The 23,669-nt window shown below is 39.4% G+C and overlaps 3 protein-coding genes and 1 long non-coding RNA gene across 5 annotated transcripts in view; 1 reads left to right on the top strand and 3 right to left on the bottom strand.

The window, feature by feature from the left end:
* The window catches only part of LOC126378958 (uncharacterized), a 170,779-nt gene that overhangs the window by 13,832 nt on the left and 133,278 nt on the right, over positions 1-23,669 (top strand). The window lies entirely within an intron of this gene.
* Positions 1-23,669, bottom strand: part of LOC126379042 (uncharacterized) — a 106,811-nt gene that overhangs the window by 33,744 nt on the left and 49,398 nt on the right. The window lies entirely within an intron of this gene.
* LOC126378898 (zinc finger protein 33A-like) lies at positions 698-13,877 on the bottom strand. Of its 2 annotated transcripts, none has more exons than XM_050027397.1 (9): positions 13,672-13,877; positions 13,100-13,217; positions 12,147-12,377; positions 10,455-10,630; positions 7,178-7,309; positions 4,955-5,144; positions 3,309-3,471; positions 1,774-1,919; positions 698-948 (listed from the first exon to the last, which is right to left on the bottom strand). In XM_050027397.1, the coding sequence occupies exons 1-9, from the start codon at positions 13,798-13,800 to the stop codon at positions 734-736; spliced, it is 1,500 nt and encodes a 499-aa protein (XP_049883354.1). In that variant the 5' UTR covers positions 13,801-13,877; the 3' UTR covers positions 698-733. The 2 variants fall into 2 exon arrangements, with proteins under 2 accessions (XP_049883354.1, XP_049883355.1); XM_050027398.1 differs by having other exon boundaries at positions 12,162-12,377.
* On the bottom strand, positions 17,200-23,248 carry LOC126378969 (tetratricopeptide repeat protein 1). Its single transcript, XM_050027523.1, has 5 exons — positions 22,925-23,248; positions 22,061-22,155; positions 20,760-20,889; positions 18,983-19,139; positions 17,200-17,536 (listed from the first exon to the last, which is right to left on the bottom strand). The coding sequence occupies exons 1-5, from the start codon at positions 23,109-23,111 to the stop codon at positions 17,257-17,259; spliced, it is 849 nt and encodes a 282-aa protein (XP_049883480.1). The 5' UTR covers positions 23,112-23,248; the 3' UTR covers positions 17,200-17,256.

Below are 23,669 nucleotides of genomic sequence, written 5' to 3'. Positions count from 1 at the left end.
TCATCTTGAGGTGAGGTGTGGACCTCACCGAGGTTTCTGTTAGACCGACGTGATAGGTGGTGAGCCGTATCGCCGTCTATAATAGTCGAGCCAACTGTTTTAGTGAAAACTGTACTTAACACGTTACAGTCCAGTGAACCATATACGGCTCATGACGGACTAGCTCCATAGAGGACGTCCGTGTCCCATACATCGGTCACTGCATACGGTACAACGGGTAAATAACGACCAGGTACGCACTAAGGACCTATGGGGTATAACGTAGAACCCTTGCCCAGGGATACGGGTGAAGACCTCAACGGTTGCAGAGGCGGAGATGAGAGCCATCGGTACGGCAATGCAGGACGGAGGCGAGTAACAGGGACTGTAATCTGGAACCTGACAGAGGGCAGCAGTAACTGTCAGTACTATCCAGAGGCAGAGGACAGGAGTCCTAATACGGCTTTGTAATAGACTACTCTGGGCGCTATCCCACTTGCGTCAGACAGAGTACTGCGGGGCGGAAGGCAAGAGGGAAACCACTGCCCTATTTTTCCCTAAAAAAGTAGCATGGAGAGTTAGGAGAATGCTACACCGACAAGAGCGTGGCTCTTAAATTAGCGGTGATGATGACGCACTAAGGTCAGGTGCTCCACTTGGATCCCGTTACATTCTTTACGTTTTTAACAGGACATAAAAATTGAAGTAATAGTGGGACTTACAAGGAAGTCGAAACGTTTTAAATTTTATTAAATCAGTCATCAAAATCACTTGGCAAGCTAAACCCGACGTCGGTGTAAATCTCATATCCGTCGCTTTCTATATCTGCTTCGTCGACAACGCCGTCCATGTCTTTAGCGTCGTCGCGATCGACATTTTCGATATCGACCCGCTCGTGTGGTACGTCCTTTAGGTCATCTGATAAAATGCTCTCGTCAAGATGCTCTTCTAAGTTATCTTCTAATAAGCCTGAAATAGACAAGGAAGTGTATTTAATGTGTATTTTTGCGTAATTTGCTTAGGTAGCGTGCGTCAGTGCGTGCGTGCGTGCGCAAGTTGCGTGCTTGCGTGCATTAGTGCGTGTGTTGATGCATGCGTCAGTTTTTTTTTTTTACGTGACTTATTGTAGTTTTGCTTCAGATTTGAGCCAGTGCGTGCAATCATGCGTGAGTAGTGTGCGAATGTGTGCGCACTGTATGTGTGGGTGTGTGTATGAGGATGTGTATGAACGTGTGAGAGGGTAAACAAAGGACTTATTCGCAAAACGCCTCACCCCTAAAAAAAGGACCTGTTCATACAATGACTTATTCTTAAAACGACCTATTCTCAAAATGGCTTGTTCTTGTAAAGAACTGTTCGCAAAAAGAATGTGTGTGTGTGTGTGTGTGTGTGTGTACGGGTGCGTGCGTGCGTGCGTGCGTGTTTTTCTTGCAGCGTCTTTTCCCCGGCTATACAGGTTGTGAGAAGCTGCAGTAGTTTTAGGCGGATGAGACGTTCGTTATGTAAAATTGACGATTCAAAGTGTAACTATGTTACCTACTGAATAAAGATATTTTGAATTTGAATTTGTGTGTGTGTGTGTGTGTGTGTGTGTGTGTGTGTGTGTGTGAGAGAGAGAGAGAGAGAGAGAGAGAGGCTACTGTTGCCCAATAATCGACTGTATATCGTTTAATAATCGATTATTTTCTAAGCCCCTAAATAATCAGTTAATCTAGTGTACGTGTGCGTGTGCGTGTGCGTGTGCGTGTGCGTGTGCGTGTGTGTGTGTGTGTGTGTGTGTGTGTGGTATCCCACCAGTATCATTAGCCCCGTCGTGTCTCCGATCGATGATAAGAAACCCAGGGTCGCCGTGATACTCGCCCTTCCTGACGTGGGTTCCGATGTGGTACTTCAGTGTTACCTTCTGGGAAAATGCCTTGTCGCACAATCTGCACGCGAACCTGGTAGGGAGCAACATTTAAGGTGGTAATGGCCCCGGTTCCTGCAGACACCGCCTAATTTTATTTAAAGTTATATCCGTCATTTTCATATCCGTCGAAAAGGAAAGGGACGGATGATTCACAGCTCTTAATTTTAGGAAGAATGAATGAATGAATGAATAACCCGGGCGAATCAAAAGGTACGTCGCTGGTATGCAATCCGTTTGACGTGCTGTCTACTTAACTGTGTCGGGTTATTGACGGATGTAAAATTTTTAGACGGTTGATTTAGATTTGTGCTTAAAATTGACGTGTGTTCCATAAATTTTATGCTTGTCGATTACCCGTCCCTTTCCTTTTCGGCGGATAAGAAAATGACAGATATAACTTAAAATAAAATTAGATGGTATTTACAGGAATTAGCACCATTAATAAACTAATCTCATCTGAGACAGCCCTCAAGATTGAGCATGAGTCCCTGTTTTTATATAAGAACTGTCACATTGACATTATCTTGAGGGCAGTCTCAAAGATAAGATTGGTTTATTACCCAGGTTGGTATTGATAAACTAATCTCGGCTGAGACTGCCCTCAAGCTCATGCTCAAGTCCCTGTTTTTATATAAAAACTGTCCCATTGGTATGATCTTGATCAGTCTCGAAACTGAGATTAGTTTATTAATACCACCCCTAGTATCATATTTGTCTATAATAAACGAAGAGAAGAGAGAGGTCTCTCTCTCATGTATTTTATTATTCTTAACACGTTGACAGTCCAGTGATCCATATTCGGGTCATGACGGACTAGACCCATACGTCCATGGCCCATAGATGGGTCACTAAGAAATAGGTATTGTGAAGTCATCTATATTTTTAACAGGACGTATACAATTTTTTTTTTAATTTAATAACAATATAAGACCATTAACAATTTTAAAGACATTCGCGAAACTGAAAGACAGTTTGTTAGCAAAATCATGCACTCATTACTTATTTACTTATATCTATTACAGCAAGTTTTAAACTTAATTCTTAAATGCTACAAATCTACCAACTATTCAATAATATGCGGGAATTAAGTAATATGCGGAACTTAAAAAGAAGTCAAAACATTTCGTATGGGGACTGTCAAAGTGTTAAGAGAGCCCCACGCACGCCTTCAGAAAGTCCTAAAATGCAATATTGCTATCTTAGATGAACTGCTTCGATGTGGCCATTTTAACCCCCCCAGCCGGGTCTGCATGACAACCGCGCCGCGCGCGACGCGAATCATGTTGAGCGCTTCGACCAATAGCCGCTTGACGTCCATCTACGTAGATGGCATTCGCATCGTTTATTGGTCCAAGCGCTCGATATAATTCGCGTGGTTGTCATGCAGACCCGGCTGGTCTTCTTATACCATGGTTGATACCTTCGATCCTCAGTTTTGGTGACAGTCCTTGGCTTGAGATCCGCCTTGCCAGTGTGTGTGGCGATATGCGCACGCAGTCTTTGCCGGCGACAGCGCACCCCGCAGACGGGGCAAGGATAGAACTTCGCTTCGTGGTTGTATGCTACGTGCTTGGAACGCTCGGCTGCAAATAAAACCCATAATCTTTCGATCATATAATGAGGTTTCCAGATTGCGTTCTTTAAACTTTAAAAAAATATCCGCCTTAAAGATTGATTGAAAAATGTGAAGTGTTTTCAATCTATCTTTACATTAAGACATTTTAAAAAATGTAAGTGCATAAATCGTATAATCGTGTAATATATTTATTTACATTTCACGACTTTACAGTGCAGAGGCGCCAATGCGCCGTGAAACTTTAAATATAAACAATAATATAATTAAACATTATGAAAATTAGGTGTAAACAATGCTAATGCTGAATCGTATGCGCACGAGTTCGAACCGTATCCTGGGTCGGCAGGTGGGATGCGCCTATGTTTGCGCGTTGGATGCGGTTCTGTCCTGTTCTGTTCAGTCCTGTGACGTCATCAAGAAAAGCGGTCTTTCGTACTCATACATAAACTGCCTATATATGTCCCACTGCTGGGCACAGGCCTCCCCTCAATCAAGCGGAGGAGGTATGGAGCATACTCCACCACGCTGCTCCAATGCGGGTTGGTGGAGATGGTTTTACGGCTAATAGCCGGGACCAACGGCTTAACGTGCCCTCCGAAGCACGGAATCATCTTACTTTTTCGGACAAACAGGTGATTCAAGCCTGAAAAGTCCTTACCAAACAAAGGACAGTCTCACAAAGTGATTTCGACAATGTCCCCATCGGGAATCGAACCCGGACCTCCAGATCGTGAGCCTAACGCTCTAACCACTAGACCACGGAGGCTGTTTCGTACTCATTGTTACTTAATTCATAAATAAAATTCGATAATAGGTCGAAATGTAAAATGAGATTGTGTAAGGGCCAAAGCTAGGTTCCGGCTTCAGCGCTCCATCTTCAGTTGTAGTTGTAGGAGTTGATCGTTAACTCAAAGATTCGTTAAGTAGGTTAAATTGTTTATTGCGTGTTTATTAGCGCTCGTGGCTAGTACGTATCGTTTACGTTGAGTGACCGTTTCACACTGACTCACTAATATAATCGACTGCGCATCGCTACCAAAAGCAGGGCGCAACGTTAGCAAATTATGTTCGGTTGAAGACCGTACAGATTGACTTTTGATCATATTAGATTTGCTTCTATTTAAAAATTATAGAACGGCTTCCGTGGTCCAGTGGTTGAGCGTTGGGCTCACGATCCGGAGGTCCCGGGTTCAAATCCCGGTGGGGACATATCACAAAAATCACTCTGTGATCCCTAGTTTGGTTAGGACATTACAGGCTGATCATCTGATTGTCCAAAAGTAAGATGATCTGTGCTTTGGAAGGCACGTTAATCCGTTGGTCCCGGTTACTACTTACTGATGCAAGTTAGTAGTCGTTACATGAGCCATGTCAGGGGCCTTTGGCGGCTCAATAGTAACCCTGACACCAGGGTTGATGAGGTTGGTACTCCACCTCACAACTCACACGATAGAAGAAGAAGATTTATAAAAAGTCAAATGCCGTATTACCAGCAGTGGCAGCAGTGTAGTGGCAGTAGGTGCAGGGGTACCGGCGCAGCTGCGCGTGCACATCGGCCAGGTGGCGCTGGCGGCGGTGCGCCGTGAGGAAGCGCGCGCCGCAGGCCGCGCAGCGGTAGCGCGGCCCGTGGGCGTGCTTGTAGCGCACGTGGCTCTTCAATGTGTTTATGTTGCGGAATTCCTGAATGTTGACAACAAGAGTCACACATACGGTCGCGAGCATTAATATGTATATGTCGTGGCCAGATCGTAAAATTGATCATTTCATGATGTGGTCGACCATTTCATGAAATGGTCATATTTTATGAAATAGCCAACTTAAGTTGGCCATATCGTTGAAACGTCAACGTTTAATGATATATCAATCAACGTTTGGCTATATCGTTAATGTAGGCGGTGTCCATGCTATGTGGTGTAATAAATTCAAAATTATGTGCCTATTCGATATGAAAAATTGAACAATAACATTGATTCATCGATTATAATATCAATCAAGTTATAAATATAATCGACACCAGCGTCACTATCGGTGGATAATGTTACTAATTTTACGATATGATTGCCAACGTTTGGTCATATCATGAAGTAATCATGCATTTAGTTGCTTATATCGTTAAACGTTTTGTGTTCATTGATCTGGCCAAACTACATCATGATGTGGCCAACGAATGGTATTCTATTTCATGAAATGTGACCATTTCATGAAATGATCGAGCACATCATGAAATGATCAATTCTATGATCTGGCCACGACATATAGGTACACTTTGGTACCATGTCACATTAACTTTTTTGACAAATTCAAAAATATCTTTATTCAGTAGGTAACATAGTTACACTTTGAATCGTCAATTTTTACATAACGAACGTCTCATCCGCCTAAAACTACTGCAGCTTCTCACAACCTGTATAGCCGGGGAAAAGAAGCTGCAAGAAAAACCTCGGCACAGGGCCCTAGACGTTCTTTAAAAAAAAAATAAACATAAAAATTGGTATACAATTGAGTAATTTAGCTGCCTAATATCAGTTCTCAAACAGTTAATCCCATGCATTCATATATTCTAAATAATCACTAACTTTATAATAACCTTTTTTTGTAAAGTTTTTGTTTAACTACTGTCTTAAAACAGTTGAAAGGCAAATTCTGAATGTCAATGGGTGAACTGTAAGTCTCACTAAATGTCAAATATGTTAGTGCGACAGAGTCCTAAAGTGGGTACATTATATTGCTCATGACTGTACACGGTATTAGACGTTAGTATTATATGATCTGTGGTATTAGTGACGTCATTTCAAATGCTGCAGGACTAACTTGCGCAACGTGACAAAATTATCGATCGATTTAATAAATGTTGTCGAAATCGATAATATTGTTTTCACATTCTTTTAGCTTTACGCGGTTAATGGCCCCGATTCCTGCAGACACCGTCTAATTTTATTTCAAGTTATACCTGCCATTTTCATATCCGTCGAAAAGGAAAGGGACGGATGATTCACAGCTCTTAATTTTAGGAAGAATGAGTAAATGAATGAATAACCCGGGCGAATCAAAAAGGTACGTCGCTGGTATGCAATGCAATCCGTTTAACGTGCTGTCGGGTTATTGACTGATGTAAAATTTTTAGACTGTTCTTTTAGATTTGTGCTTAAAATTGACGTGTGTTCCATAAATTTTATGCTTGTCGATTACCCGTCCCTTTCCTTTTCGGCGGATGAGAAAATGACAGATATAACTTAAAATAAAATTAGATGGTGTTTACAGGATTTAGCACCATTATCATAATTAAAACACATAATAACGGATTCTTACCGTGTTTTGTCCCTTTCTTTCTCAGCGGATAAGAAAATGACAGGTATATGTTAAAATAAAATTAGATGGCGTCTGCAGGAATCGGGGCCATAAAACAGGATAGATGGGAAATTAACGCGGACGCACGATTTTGGCCCTTTTTCCGTCGTTTCTTTTTTGACGTTACTTATTGTAGATTTGCCGCAGATGGCACTAACTACTTGGCCGGACAAACGGGGAGCGCTGATGGCTCTCACCCGGTACAACGTTTAAGACAACAGGCCTGAGGGTGACCAGTTGGGCGCGAACCTCGGCTCAGGGCGTCGTCTGAGAGGAAAAATATTTGAAAGAAATTTTGCCGTCGAGACTTCGGTTGGTGCTCGGCGGCCAAGGACTTTATTCGCGTGTTAGGGACCTGATCTCACCTGGCCACAAGCGTCGCACTGGAACGGCCCCTCCAGGTGGCTAGTCTCATGCTTCTTCAGGCTCGAGTATGTCACGAAGCCCTTGCCACACTCCCCGCAGGTGTGGTTGCCAAAATGAGTATTGTAGTGAACCTGGTGGGACACGAACATAACAAATACTTCATTGCACAAAAGGGAAAAAACAAAAGAGAAATATAATGAGTACAATAGGCGGCCTTATTGCTAAGTGGCAATCTCTTCCAGGCAACCTTTAAGTATAGGAGATATTTAATATTATGTAATATAGCGGGATAGTGCAGCATGTGAATACTTGTACGTATCATCATCATCATCATCAGCCCATTAACGTCCCCACTGCTGGGGCACGGGCCTTCCCTATGGATGGATAGGGAGATCGGGCCTTAAACCACCACGCGGGCCCAGTGCGGATTGGTGGTTATTAACGACTGCTAATGCAGCCGGGATCAACGGCTTAACCGAGGTTTTTCTTGCAGCTTCTTTTCCCCGGCTATACAGGTTGTGAGAAGCTGCAGTAGTTTTAGGCGGATGAGACGTTCGTTATGTAAAAATTGACGATTCAAAGTGTAACTATGTTACCTACTGAATAAAGATATTTTTGAATTTTGAATTTTTTTGAATTTTAACGTGCCTTCCGAAGCACGGAGGAGCTCGAGATGAAAACTTTTTGTTTTATTTGTGGTCACTCATCCTATGACCGACCTTTGCGACAATCGCAGACCGAGCGCGTTTACCGCTGCGCCACCGAGCTCCTCTTGTACGTATAAAAATAAATTAAAAATAAATACACTTTCGACTACATAAACTACTTACATAATAATACACAATTATAATTGTTATCTATCTAAATATATAAAAGGAGAAACTGACTGACTGGCTGACATATCAACGCACAGCCTAAACGGCTAAACGTAAGCACTTGAAATTTGGAAGGGACGTAGCTTAGGTACCGTAGAGGTGCACTAAGAAAGGATTTCTCGAAATTAAATAATTGTACGATTGTTGTGTTGTTGTATTGTAGTTGTTGTGTTGTGTGTTGTGTGTTGTTGTTGTGTTGTTGTTGTTGATAATTGTAATTGTTGTTGTTGAGTCTTTACGATTTCTTAATTTTGTACTTAGCCATTTCGCCGTTAAAATAAAATTAAGCATTTTTTAACCTTTCTCCCACACACACACTAAGATCTCTCTTTTATAACACGCCACACGGACGAAGTCGCGGGCAAAAGCTAGTAATAAATAAATATCAATACTTAAACTACTAGATATACTATGGAAGAAAAGGAGTAGATAGATTATGAAGATAAAATAAATAAAAAAATAAAATAAAAATGTTTATTTAAATATTATTTTAAGTATAAGATGAGGAAATGGAGGTAAGGACATGCGCCTTGAGTTTAAACGGTTTTAACGTGAAATCGCCTAACACGACTGTTCAGAATTGTACTATATTTCGCCTGGCAACATCACAAACATAACTTTAAAAAAAAATTAACTTTTTGAAAATTTAGTTTTGGAACGTCTCTCTCACTCTCTTGCTTTCGTGTCGTTATAGAGGTCAGACGTGTGACCGTCGAATAATTTTGAATCCTTTCGAACCATTGTCGTATTTGCCGAAAGTTACTTCTAGTGCAACAGTGCCTTCAGACTGGGAAGACAATCCATCGCTCGAGTGTTTTTGCCACAGTTATAGGTAACTCGGTAATCTGAGGTAAGTCGGCGAGCTGAAGGTACTGCAGGAGCCTCCCTGGCTGTTGGTTCTCGAGCCTGCGTATGTCACAGCAGGTCATCTAGGTGAGCCTTTCTCTTTTAAAGGCATTTTTCTCGTCTATTGTCGTATTTTGTATGTTGCACTTTCGTATCAATTTTTTACCCAAAATTAGTATATCGCAATTTTCCCAATACAGTCCACTTTTAATATTCAACGACAATGGTGCTGACTCCAGTACACACCTAGTGGTCTTGTGGGGGAGCGTTGGGCTTACGATCCGGTGGTCCCGGGTTTGAAACCCGGTGGGTATCCGGTAAGTGTCACATAATGTGCCGTTCCCGACAGTTTTTTTTTTACTTATTGTAGATGTGCCGCAGATGGCATTAACTACTTGGCCGGACAAGTGGGGAGCGCTGACGGCTCTCAACCGGTACAACATTTAAGACAACAGGCCTGAGGGTGCCCAGTTGGGCGCGAACCTCGGCTCAGAGCGTCGTCTGAGAGGAAAAATATTTTAAAGAATTAATCGACCCTAGTGGGTCGATAGCGATAAGCGCTGATTGAGGGGAATCGTCGACCACGCCGGCGGGGCCGGTATGGGGGTCCTGAAGTGTTTGGTGTCACGAGCTGATTGGCCGCCTCTGTGGCTAGAGTAATCGGGTCGTCGGGATCGTATATTACGTCCTTCGGACGCCGATACTTTTCAGTAGTTAACTTGGCAGAATCTATGTGTGTGACACGTAATAAATGAATATGAACGGTCACGAGCATTAATATGTATAATACACTTTGGTACCATGTCACATTAACTTGGCCCTAAAATACTGAATTTGAAATAACTTTGTAAGTGGATTAAAAAGGATTGTGAAACACTTGATGATATTTGAACAGTAGAGTACTTTTTTTTTATATCCAGGCGGAGGATTTTTGAGCTTCTTTATATAAGTGGTGCATGCTCGCCTCGAAATGTTCGTGTACGCGGTGGCGTCCGGAAGTCGGGTCGCACCTTTCCCTCAAAAATGTGCGAAGGGAGCGATGGCTGGCTTTCGCGTCAACTCGTGATCGGGTGCTGCGTATGTGGACAGGCCTGCTTCTGTCAGGGAGCTCATAAAACACTGTTTCTGTGATAAAGTCACATAAACTCTTTATGTTTCACTTTCCTTCCACCGACTGTAATTGGAATACCATTGTATTTAAGTCTATAAATTATGTAATACAAACTGGATTAAAAGAAAAGAAAGGAAAACATGAAACAGTAGGACTAGGGCCCTGTGCTGGGAGGTTTTCTGGCCACGTCTTTCCCTCAGCGTTACAGATTCCGATGTGGTAGTAGTTTTACAGCTAGTTACATAATATGTAATTTAATTATGTTTGACGTTCAAAAAGCGCTAACTTTGTAAGCCAATTTTGAAAAATAAATATTTTTGAATTTTAACTTTTTTGACACATTGAACTGTAAGTCTCATTAAATGTCAAATATGTTAGTGCGACAGAGTCCTAAAGTGGGTACATTATATTGCTCGTGACTGAACAACGTATAGAACCACATACCTTAAGAGTAACGTTACACGGAAACACCTCTCCGCATTCCCGACACGTTAGTTCATCTTTGGCTATACTGTACGGCAGAGTGTCTTGAGGTCTTTTGCGTGGTCTGCCCACGGGCCGCTTCATCAGAGCTTTCTTTTTATCCTTTGCCACCTTTGCTTGCAGCTTAGGTTGATCCTCTGAAAGCAAAAAGTAACAAGATAGACAATAAGGCTAGTTTCCAACTCCTTTTTCTTCTATCATGTGGATTGTATTGCTTTAGTTTTACTTTTAGGTATTTATTTATTTTTTTTATTTTTTTTTGTTGCACCATCCCGCATCCAAGTTGTAAATGTTTGTTTCCTTTTGTTGGTTGCCTGGAAGAAATTGCTCTAGAGCAATTAGGCCGCCCAAATTGTACTGTATTCATGTGTTATGTCTGATTGTTGAAATTTTAGTTCCGTGCAATAAAGTATATTTGATTTGATTTGATTTTGATTGTGAGGTACCAACCCCATCAACCCTGGTGTAGCGGACGCCGCCGCTACAGCGAGACGGCGCCGCTGAAAAGAGACAGCACGAGGAAGTGGCGTCGGAACGAGATGGCGCTATTATTAGAGCGAGACGAACATATAACTAGCGCGTAATACCCCACTAGTTGAGATACTGAAAATAGTACTTAAGGTAATCGATTGTATGAAAAAACACGTACGTTCGTATTTACGATTTGGAATTCGATGGAGACTTTTATTTGAACACAAGATCCTGACCCTGATCCTGAACATACAGTCCACAACACCTGGTGTCAGGGTTATGATTGAGCCGCTAAAGGCCCCTGACATGGCTCATGTAACGACTACTTACTTACATCAGTAAGGTAGTAACCGGGACCAACAGCTTATAGTGCCTTCCGAAGCACGGATCATCTTACTTTCGGACAATAGGTGATCAGCCTGTAATGTCCTAACCAAATTAGGGATCACAAAGAAATTTTGTGATATGTCCCCACCGGGATTTGAACCTGGGACGTGCAGATCGTGAGCCCAACGCTCAAATTACTGTACCACGGACACTTCAATATAAGTCTTTGAACGCGCCGCTCCCCGCACCGATGCCGCCGCCACGCCGCTGCCGCTGTCATCCAGTTTGAGGCTTTAGTTTCATAATCTCCCTAGCATTATCCCGTTTTTCACAGGGTCCGCTTATCCAACTTGAAGATTTGAGAGGTCCGGTTTTTTACAGAAGCGACAGTTACCTATTTACTTATGCATATTTTCGTCTATTATAGTATTTTTATATTGTAACAGTAATAGCTAGTATTTATGATATCTGCTACCTTAATACTAGTTCCATATTATATTTTGGACACTGGCAACACTGTGAGCATTAGTATGACGGTTAATCATGGCGCGAAGGGCATAAAAGACGCTCATCCATCCCAGAACGGGCATTCTATCGTTATCGCTAGCTGGAGTATAGACCTAAGTCGAATCTATGCTGGTCGAGTGCACCACTAGTTGTAATACTATATTGTGGAAGTTACCAAGTGTATTTACAAATAAACGGTCGAGTTGTAAACTGATCTTTGAATCTTCGCACTGTCCCTACTGAAGATTTCAATATGTTGCACTCTCGTATCAATTTTTTACCCAAACTTAGTATTCTAGTAATTTTCCCATACAGTCCACTTTTAATATTCAAATATTATTTACTTACTTTGATTTGATTTACCTTCATGTTTCGAATTACTTTTTTTTTGTTCGAAACCATCCTTAATACTGTTACATAGTGATATAACCTCAATATTGTTTATAACAACATTTGGTTCTTCATTTCGTTCAGTCCTGAATTGAGATTCATTTATTTTTTCTTTTATTGGTGATGTTGTCTCGTTCACTCTATTCAGGCCTAGGATGGATATTTCTTCATTGCTTGTTAGAGAAGTTACTGAAAAAACACACGTCCAGTTAGAACTTAAATTGTCGCCAAAGCTAAATAAATTTAAAAAAAAATAGAACTTTAAAAAGAAATGAAATAAAAGAGAACATATTGTGTAATAGGTAATACAGGATGTTAGTGACATCGTAACAAATACTGAGACCATGTTTCTAAGTTGATATCAAGTGGAATTTCCTGTCGGAAAATTCATGAATTAATTCTTGCTGAAAACTTAATTGGCTTCTGTACTACCTAAAGTGTGTTATATTGATATATTTGTTATTTTAAGCTGTACATACATACATACATAAACAGCCTATATATGTCCCACTGCTGGGCACAGGCCTCCCCTCAATCAACCGGAGGGGGAATGGAGCATATTCCACCAAGCTGCGGGTTGGTGGAGGTGTTTTTACGGCTAATAGCCGGGACCAACGGCTTAACATGCCCTCCGAAGCACGGAATCATCTTACTTTTTCGGACAATCAGGTGATTCAAGCCTGAAAAGTCCTTACCAAATTAAGGACAGTCTCACAAAGTGATTTCGACAATATCCCCATCGGGAATCGAACCCGGACCTCCAGATCGTAAGCCTAACCACTAGACCACGGAGGCTGTATTTTAAGCTGTATGTTTTCCTTAAATAAATAAAATAAACTTCCCGTGGTTAGTCCAGCACCAATTCAGTTGAGAATAAAGATGTTATCTATCTATCACAATGATATACTCACCGTCAGCAGACGTAAGAATGGAAATACTTCTAAGAACTTGTTTTTTAAAAGCGACACAGTCTTTTAGCTTGGATACACAAATAATACAGATGTGGTCATGTCCCGTTGTTTCTGATAACTGAAAAAAAAAGAAAAATAAAGGTGAAATAAATAAATAAATTTGACCGCTACATACCAGCTGCGCTATTTACCTGCTGTTCATTGCGTAGTAACACAAGCGCTAGTTGTGGTTCCACGATGCCAAGGAAGCAATGAATGATGTAGAAAGATTTACCACATTTAAAAAAAAAGTTTTTTTTTTCGTGTATGTTTTGTGTAAAACTTGTTTCGTATGTTGTGTGCAATAAATTATATTTGTATATACAAAACGGTCGTTGCCTCATATAGGTAATATAAATGTTGTGCATAGTTCGGGCCCACCGGCTAAGCTTAGCTCAATCAATCAAACAATAATTCTGTGTAAGCTCCCGGCTTCTCTATAATAAGAACTCAGTGGCTTTTGAACAATACAGGCTAAGTAAATGGGCGAATGAACTTCGTATATCTCATATATAACACGGATAAATAGATACCTGAACGTTCAAACAAGCCGCCAGCATACTCGCGTAATTTTCTTCAACGTTATTTGCTGTTTTTGTCACAAATAACTCTACTAAATCCTCAGTGGACATGCAGCACACACACAAGGATCCTTCATACATCACTGTATCATATAATTTTGCTTAATTATAATAAAAAAGGAAGTTTTAAAAACTTCGTTACAAGTAGTTGCATTGCAACAACAGAAATCAGCTGATTTTGAAATGTCAATGCGCTTTTGAGTTATGTAAATAGTACAGTTGACTTTATAAAATGCAATAGCGCTATAATATACACCAAAGACCTTGTATAGAATAGACGGAGCATATTTAAGACGAAAGAAAAACATAGGTTTTGTCTTTCGCACTCATGTGAACCGTCATAAGTTAAAAAGAGATAAATATACTATCGTCGTAACGTCTTTTGTACTCGTGTAGCGGGTTTGTTATAGAAACGTACCTATAGTATATGTTTTTGTATCAGAACCACTAGTGCCGTTCCATGTCTTTATCGACATTATTATTGGCTAAATAAGTAATGTTAGTCCAAGATCTAAAAAAATATACATTACAAATTGAATGATTAATTAAATACAGAAATAACGACCTAGTATCCATACCTGGATGGGTAGAACCACAAGTAAATTAGTTAAAACGATACCTATTTGTACCCTGATAGAAAGATACCTAAGAAGAACCGTACGTTGCGGTGACAGATTCAGAACCACTTATTCAACGTAATTATCATGGACAAACTTGTTAAAGGTCAATTTATCATTTTTGAATCTATGTCATTTCGCAAGGTGTTATGGCCGAGGAGGTCGAGGACGGTCCATCTAGTCCACATATACTATAGTATCATTTTAATACGACATTGCGGCCACCCTTTGGTTGCTATAAATCACATACCTACCCTTTTATAAAAATTAAATACACGTTTTTCATTGACTTGATCGGAAATCGAATCGGCTCTCGATACAAGAAGTAGACGACCTTCTAGTATATTTCGGGGATTATCTCAATGCGATTAAAGAATAAAAGCAAATACTTCTTTATAAGATTTTTATTCAATATAGTTAGAATACAATGACTACGAAGCACTGAACAATTCCGACTTTTGGTGATAAAAAAAAATATTTCCTCTTGTTCACTTTCTTTAGAAGTGTATAGTGTCGGCTCTGGTCGTTATAACTTTACCTGCAAGAATGGCACATATTAACGTGGAGCACACAAATACACAAGCATTGCATGTTTACACATTGCACATAGAAGGAATAATCACAGGTAATTACAAAAATAGTTATTCATACTAATTATTTATAGAAGGAATAATCACAGGTAATTACCAAAATAGTTATTCATACTAATTATTTTGTGCAATAGAGAATATTTGTATTGTATTGAAATATTTTTTCCATGCTAATGTAGAATACAAAAACGAAATAGCTGCAAAATCTATAAACTTATAACTAAACTTAAACTCACCTTATGTGAGATATGTGAGTGAATATTGTTGGTACTGCATCTCTATGTAATATTTTTGTTTGGTATCCTGCTCGATAGAAAGCAAGATACATCGAAATGTAATTAGCACAGGCTTAAATAAGGAGAAGGCGTCCTTCAGAAGAGAGAATTATATCGTTTCATGGTCTGAATCTAATTGTTTCTTAATTTCTTGTTTCGTAAATTAGGATATTTAGGAAATCTGGAAAATACAATATCTTTATGTAATCTTCATCCAAATCGGAAACAGGTCGAAAAATAAATTAAACGTGAATAGAATAACGCAACATGTAGATGTTACATTCAAACATAATATTATGTTATCGATATCAAAGGACAACACTACTTATAATACTTTGGGTACATGATCTGTCAAAGCTGATTAACGTAAAATGTGAAATCAATTATTTGTACAAATGTGACGGCTTTGCTGAAAATATGCGTCTGCATCGTGTTTAGGGCTCAATAAACTTTACAAAAACCAGACCAGGTAATGTATTTCTTGCACACAAACATGTATTATGTGGTCGATAACTTACCCATGGTGAGACATTGTTTGATCGTTCTCCATTATAACACCCATTCTACTCTCACAACCAATAGCTACGCAAGCCATGGTTCATAATGAATAACTATTTCACAGATTGTTTATATAAAAAGTTAAAATAATGTCCCAAAACACCAAAAAACTAACGGCAGGTTTGGTATCCAGCTGACTACCACAACATCTCAAAACGGTAAACACTGACGTTCTAGACAGCGGTGTTTGTCTATGTTTGTTTCTTTTTTCCACAGAGATTGTTGCCATAGGGAAGAAAGAGAGCTGTGATAGTTTGATCGTCACTCTAAAATATTATCCGTCTATTCTATACAAGGTCTTTGTTGTACATACATACACCTCTGCTTACCCCGTTCGGGGGCACAGACGTGATCCTATAGTAATGAAATACCTATTATTCTTTAGAGGCAATAAAAGGGAAGTCATTACACACATTTTTTATTAATATTTTCCTTAGGTAACAAAGTAAAACAACCAATTAACATACATACACATATATTTTCGACTATAAAACATGGCATAATAAAACAAGGTATGCTCAAGTGACAGCTAACATTTCAAGGTTAGCCGCGCTGACGTCATCTCACCCTCAGACGCCATTTTGTAAAAAATAAATCATTTGATTATGATTTCTATATTATGTGTCAAGTGATAGTAATAAAGGGTGTTGGCCTCGCTCGGCGACAATAGATGGCGTAAGGATAGCCATGCCATTCGGCGATCGAAATTATTATTTTTGTCATAGATAAATTTACTTAAATGAGCTCTACACCTATTTTCCACTATTTGAAGGTCTCGAGAACCTACAAACAATAAAAAATATTATAAATACTTCTCATTTTCTAGGGTCCCAACACCCTTGAGTGCGTTAGTCTGTAAATCGCTTAATTTTCAATAATAAAATTAAATTCCTTGGAATGTTGGAGATACCATTAAATGGTAACACTCGTGTAACACGTCATCAAAGGGCTAGCAATGGCGGCTTTTCATTGGATTGAGCATACATTGGCCCAGATTCCTGCAGACACCTCCTAATTTTACTTTAAGTTATTACCTGTAATTTTCTTACTCGCCGAAAAGGACACGGACGGATGATTGACAGCTCTTAAATTTAGGAAGAATGAGTAAATGAATGAATAACCCGGGCGAATCAAAATGGTATCTCGCTGGTATGTAAACTGTTTGTCGCGTGCTGTCAACATAATTCTGTCGGATTATTAGCCAATGCAAAATAGGGTTGTTTTAGATATGTGCTTATTATTATTATTATTATTAAAAAATAAGTACAGTACTTAATACTTTTTTTTACAATTGACCGTACACCGACATTCACCATCAACAAAAAAAAAAATTAAAAAAAAAAAAATTGACATGTGTTCCATAAATTTTATGCTTGTCGATTACCCGTCCCTTTTCTTTTCGGTGGATGAGAAAAAGACAGATATAACTTAAAATAAAAGTAGATGGTGTTTACAGGAATTAGCACCATTATTTTATTACAACATGTATAAAAACAATTATTGCTTGAAATTAATCTTATATCCCTTTGTGTTCGGGTCTTGTTCTAGCTGGAAGTTCTCCGTGGACAGCCCGAAAGGTTTGAGAATCATGTTGCCTAGGTCTTTGAGTTTGCCTAACATTTCTGTTTTTAATTTTTCGTTTTTCTCTTCGATCATTGGCGGCAAGCGCACGAGTGCTTTCTGCGCCTCCTTATGTGACGGGTCCAGTTCTAATATCTTTTTGAAGTCTGCTAAGCTTTCGTCCAGTTTGTCTGTCGCTTCGTACGATTGGGCCCGCCTGTAAAAGACGCATTACTATTATTGCGTATGGCAAAAAAAAAACCTGCGTTGATCATAAAAAAAAAAAGATGCATTGAATAAATATAATAAAACATAAACAGTATCATCATTCTATCGTCCGAATCGTGGTTGAGCGTTCTCACGATCCGGAGGTCCCTAGTTCGAATCCCGGTGGGGACATATTACAAAAATCACTTTGTGATCCCTAGTTTGGTTAGGACATTGCAGGCTGATCACCTGATTGATTGAAGGCACGTTAAGCCGTTGGTCCCGGTTACTACTTACTGATGTAAGTACGTAGTCGTTACTTGAGTCACAATAGGGGCCTTTGGCGGCTCGATAATAACCCTGATGCCAAGGTTAATGTTGGTCATTCACCTCTCAACCCACACGATAGAAGAAGAAGTCAGAATCGATAAAATGACCGTGTCAAAATTTTATCACCTTACGCAAGTTCGCCGTGATGGCCGACCAAAAAGTCATGTCGTTCCATCAAAATACCACATCGTGATAAATTGTCCATGAACCCTATCTAACATGGCTCTATATTTTTATTTCCTATTGTTCCGCGCATGCGCGTGTTTGGTGTTGCCAATATCTTGAGGCAACTTTTTGTGCAATCATCATATGAATATGTAAACATAATATGAGGTTTAGTTAAAGGCAACGAAACAATTAATCTTATCTTATTTAGCCTTGTGAGGCTTTTCGGCGGGAAACGGGAACGGGACAGTTGCTTCCTTCATTGAGTAATCTAAATAATTAATACGAAGTGGTGTTTTGTGGTTAATGATCGCATTAAGTTAGTCGGAAGACATTCGCGAGTGTTATTATATTGGAGTATTCAATGAACAAAGTGTATCTGCCTATTTTCGCTTCGTGCCGGGAAGCCGCTTCATAACTCAAAAGTTTATGCGGACTTTTGAGTTAATTCGTTTGGGGTTCGGAGTAGGAGTCTACTCCGAAGGTGGGGGCTTAGGTTTCATCATCATCACCTTTCATCATTTCATTAATCATCAAGAAAAAAAATACGTCAGACATGGCTGTATGGGCATAGTTCCCTTTGCCTTACCCTTCGGGGAAAACCAAAACAAAAAAAAAAAATTAGCCTTGTGACGCGGTTGCTTCGGTGCGTGTTATGTGAAGAGAAACGCAGTAGTTGAGCGGTGGAATATTAATGTTTTATCTAAGAAGTGTCGCTGTATTTATACAAAAAAATCTCAAAAGTCTTGGCCAATCACAAACCAGCTTAATTAATTAATTAATAAAAAATATAGGGAGGTACTTATATTAAAAACTATGTCTATCTCACTTACTAGAAAAACATAAAATAGAAGGTAAATTTAAAACTTATAAGAAGGTAGTTACAGCCTATTCGATCCCACTGCTAGGCAAAGGCCTCCGCTTGATTTTTGAAATAATAAATAAATATATATTTTTTTACCTGATGTACGCCTTCAGATATTTGTCATCCAGCTCAATGGCTTTGGTACAATCTTTGACAGCCGCTGCATACTTCTCGAGTTTCATCTTGGCAGCGCTCCGGTTGCAATATAACACTGACCGTTGCTGACTAAATTGTAGCGGGCAGATCCTTAGACCTGAAAAACATCATTTTTAGCCCATAAACACACATCCAATTAAAGAACAAAAGTGCAGTCACTGAGCCCAGCGAATTATTTGTAAACAGTGGTGAAATTACGAACCATTAGTTGTTGTTGTTGTTGTGTTGTGTTGTTTGGTTAGGACATTACAGGCTGATCACCTGATTGTCCAAAAAGTAAGATGATCCGTGCTTCGGAAGGCACGTTAAGCCGTTGGTTCCGGTTACTACTTACTTATGTAAGTAAGCAATCGTTACATGAGCCATGTCAGGGGCCTTTGGCGGCTCAATAGTAACCCTGACACCAGGGTTGATGAGGTTGGTACTCCAACTCACAACCCACACGATAGAAGAGAAGAAGTTGTCATAATTATAAAATTTGTTTTTGTAGGTGTTTTTCGTCTGTGGTTGAGCGTTGAACTCACGATCCGGAGGCCCCAGCCTCGAATCCCAGAGGGGACATATCACAAAAATCACTTTGTGATCACAGGCTGATCACCTGATTGTCCGAAAGTAAGATGATCCGTGCTCCGGAAGGCACGTTAAGCCGTTGGTCCCGGTTACTACTTACTGATGCAAGTTAGTAGTCTACACATGAGCCATGTCAGGGACCTTTGGCGGTTCAATAGTAACCCTGACACCAGGCTTGATGGGGTTGGTAATCCATTTCACAACCCACACGATAGAAGAAGTCTATTAGAGAAATAACATGTTACTAGGAGTTCATAAGTGCAACAAGTTAATTCATTACTTTGCGAGAAACAGGGTGTTAAAAGCCAAATACATTGTTTTAAGTTTACGCGGTTATTATCATAATTAAAACACATAATAACGGGTTCTTACCGCGGGTTCATGGCACTTGCAACAGTGTCGAAATATCGGGAGTCTCATATCCCCATTTAAACGCGGTAAGAACCCGTTATTATGTGTTTTAATTAAAAGCCAAATGTCAATTTTTTTTCCCAATTTCGTTCTACTTGCGATCGGACGTTCGACCATAAGCAGGTGTTTTAGAGCCTGTCCAGATAAGGCGTTTTACGCGCGTTGTCATACCACAGAGTACTTAACATCGTACGGATACAGATGCACATCTCCAAGCATGCAGGAATCTATAATGTAATCAAATTACTCTGTGGTATGAAAACGCGAGTAAATCGCGCCTTCTGAATAAGGTCTTATTTTATTGAGGGGAGGCCTGTGCCCAGCAGTGGGACGTATATAGGCTATTTATGTTGTATATATTATATATAATTTTGTGATCTTTTACTCTTTATTATACGTTAATACTGAGTTGGTCATCTTTGATTATGCGTGCTAATACAGAGATTACGGAATTCTATTTGCTTCGATCCTCACACCCTTCTCTTGCTTCCTTCACATTTATTATGTATTAGGTATTGTTGATTATATACCACAGAGTACTTAACATCATAACGATACAGATGCACATCTCCAAGCATGCAGGAATCTATAAAGTAATCAAATTACTCTGTGGTATGAAAACGCGAGTAAATCGCGCCTTCTGAATAAGATCTTAAGGTGTGGAAATGTCAAATATGATAGTGCGAGTGCGACAGGGCTCTAAAGTGGGTACATAATGTAGTTTACAACAAAGTACCTTCTGTATATTTCTCTATACTCCTTTCATAGTCTCCAAATTTGAACGCGTCGTTGCCAACTGTCTTCAACTCCTCAGCAATGATCTTCCTCTCCGCCTTCTGGTCATCGGTCAGGTCGACTTCTGCATCCTGCAAGTGAAACTTGTTCTTAGACAAATAAAAACAATATAAAAATTTCACAATTTTTTTTTCAGCTGCTGGCCATGTCTGCGGCGCGAACTGTGGCGCGAACTGTGGCGCGCACACACTCGCCACTCCTCCGTGCCGTGCACATGCTTAATGCACTCCTTGCATCAGCACCAGAGTGTGATCTGTTTGTGAGTGAGTGGACGTATGTGTGTCGCGAGTGTCTGAGGTTCTGCGAGAAGATGAATGATGTGTGAAAATTAAATATGTTTTTATATTGTTTACACCTAATTTTCATAATGCTTAATTATATTATTGTTTATATTTAAAGTTTCACGGCGCATTGGCGCCTCTGCACTGTAAAGTCGTGAAATGTAAATAAATAAAATAAATAAAAAAAAAAAATCTACTGTATAAAATCATCAGAATGTGATTTTACAAATAGGCCACACTAAGCTATGAGGCTGGCATAACCACCAAGAGTGGTCAAGCCTCGATAAAAATTAGATTTAAAAAAAAAGAACAAAAAGGTCTTTAGAAGGTTTTCACTATAAGGTAACTTTCTTTTTGTTTTTCTAATTTTTGATGAGGCTTTGAACACATTGACTTAAGCCAGTTTTATTTTTTGTTTTTGTTTATTGAAGTTTGAATATTATTGTATTGGGAGATAATATGTCTGTGTAAGATGAAATAAATAAATAAACACTGAATGATCATGCCAGCCTCATAGGTGCTTTCACATACCTTTGCTTTGTTTTTTTTCTTTTGCTTTGCTTTTTTTTTTTCATTTTGCCCATTTGTGGGTCAGGCTAAGATCATAAGACCATGCTGCCTAGTCTTCAGTACTTGTTTTGATGCTTGTTTTTTTGTTTTTTTTTTTAGACCCTTTAGTCTATATCATCTAGAGATCTTGTCAGAGCCACCAGTACCCAGATTGGTTGACTAACCAGATAATACATGCTAGTGGTAGTGCTCTGCCAGATTCTTCTTTGCTAAGGGAAATTACCCAATGAGAGCGAATAACACTTTCTGCCTAATACTATCTGCCTACTACGGTTTTAGATCTCTCAATCTGTATTTTTTTTTTCTGTTTGTTCTCCAATCACTTTGATACTCGGTTGTAACATTAAGCTATCCATTGCCATAACCTAAATAAAAAAATAAATGTTTTTACCTTGAGTGATACTTCGTCTATGGAATCTGAATCACTCTCAGCCTTATCACGGTCTTCACAATCATCGTCCAAATTTGTGTCTTTTGCTGGAATGTCTGTAAAAAGTAATTAAGTTAGCATTTTTATTTATTAGTAACCACTCAACTTGCCCCCGCGGCACAGCAACTACACCGCACGCGGCGCGATTTATATCGACGGCTTTGGCTAATAGACGCAGCAAATGCTATCTACACAAATAAACGTCGTACGGCCATTGGTCGAAACCCTCGACATAATTTGCGCCGCGCCGCGAGTTTGCTGTGCCGCTGAGGCTCACTTTTTACCCTATATTCTTCTTGGAGAAACTATAAATAAAGATATCATGTGAGAGTGAAGACAAAAAGTTTATTGTGAAAACCTCTTCTTCTATTATATGGGTTGTGAGGTGGATTACCAACCCCATCAATCCTGGAGTCAGGGTTACTATTGAGCCATCTTTCTTTCGGACAATCAGGTAATCAGCCTGTAATGTCCTATAACCAAACTAGGGATCACGAAGTGATTTTCGTGATGTGTCCACACCGGGATTTGAACCCGGGAGTTCTGGATCGTGAGCCCAACGCTCAAACCACTACACCACAGAGTTATTGTGAAAAAAATGTGAAAACCAAGACTATGTTATAAAAAAACAATTAAAAAACTAGATTTTGTTTTAAGAAAACTATAATTTAAAAACAAATCATCTGAATGAAGCTGAATAGAGTTTGTGGTAAATTGAAAAAGAATTCAACCTAAAATCTGCACATAAAATTTCCAAAACTTAGGAAAACCTACGGGGCACGGTCTAACCTGAAGTAATTACAATGCAATTTTTAATGAACCCACCTGTGGTTTTTGGCTGTTGAGGGGCATCTCCCGAGCACGAAGGAAAGTCTTCTGCCTTCGACTCCGGGTCAATGACGAAGGCTTCGGTATGATCTTCTGTGGCTAAGGAATTCTTCAAATCCTTTGTGAGGTCATCGATTATCTCCTCGTTAGAGTACTGATTCGTACTCCTTAGTCTCTCAGACATGGTTACGTAGGATGCCAGATCCCTTTTAGACAGAAAAACTATAATTGGATGGAGGAAATACACGGAAAATCGTGTAAAAGACGCAAATTCACAATTTTACAATTTCTTTGTTTGACATTTTAGTTTTCGTTCCGGAATTTTCGACTCGCCTTGATTTGCGTTTAGTTAAGTTACATCGTGCCACCATCATGATAATTGCTATTGCTTGCTAAATGGTAAATCATGAACTGATGAATGGTGACTTCGCTTCAATCAAGTTACTTTATGTAACATGTTCTGAGAGAATTTTAAGTTTCAAAAATGTTAATTTTTTTCCTAGAAAATTTAAAATTGAATCAGTATTTAAACGCAATGATTGAAGTGTCAATGTCAATACGTTCCTGCTCACTCACGTTATCCATGAAATCCTTAAATTTTATGAATTTATATGAAATGTATTCTTTATTTAAAAACTCAGTAATAAAAAATACTTTTGTATTATAAAATAAATATGGCTAGACAATCGTTATTATAGTAGTGAAAATACATTTATTGTTTATATAATGACGTGTCACTTTT

Source organism: Pectinophora gossypiella, chromosome 27 (assembly GCF_024362695.1).
Source record: "Pectinophora gossypiella chromosome 27, ilPecGoss1.1, whole genome shotgun sequence".
Taxonomy (NCBI): domain Eukaryota; kingdom Metazoa; phylum Arthropoda; class Insecta; order Lepidoptera; family Gelechiidae; genus Pectinophora; species Pectinophora gossypiella.
This window is presented reverse-complemented; position numbering and strand designations above follow the sequence as displayed.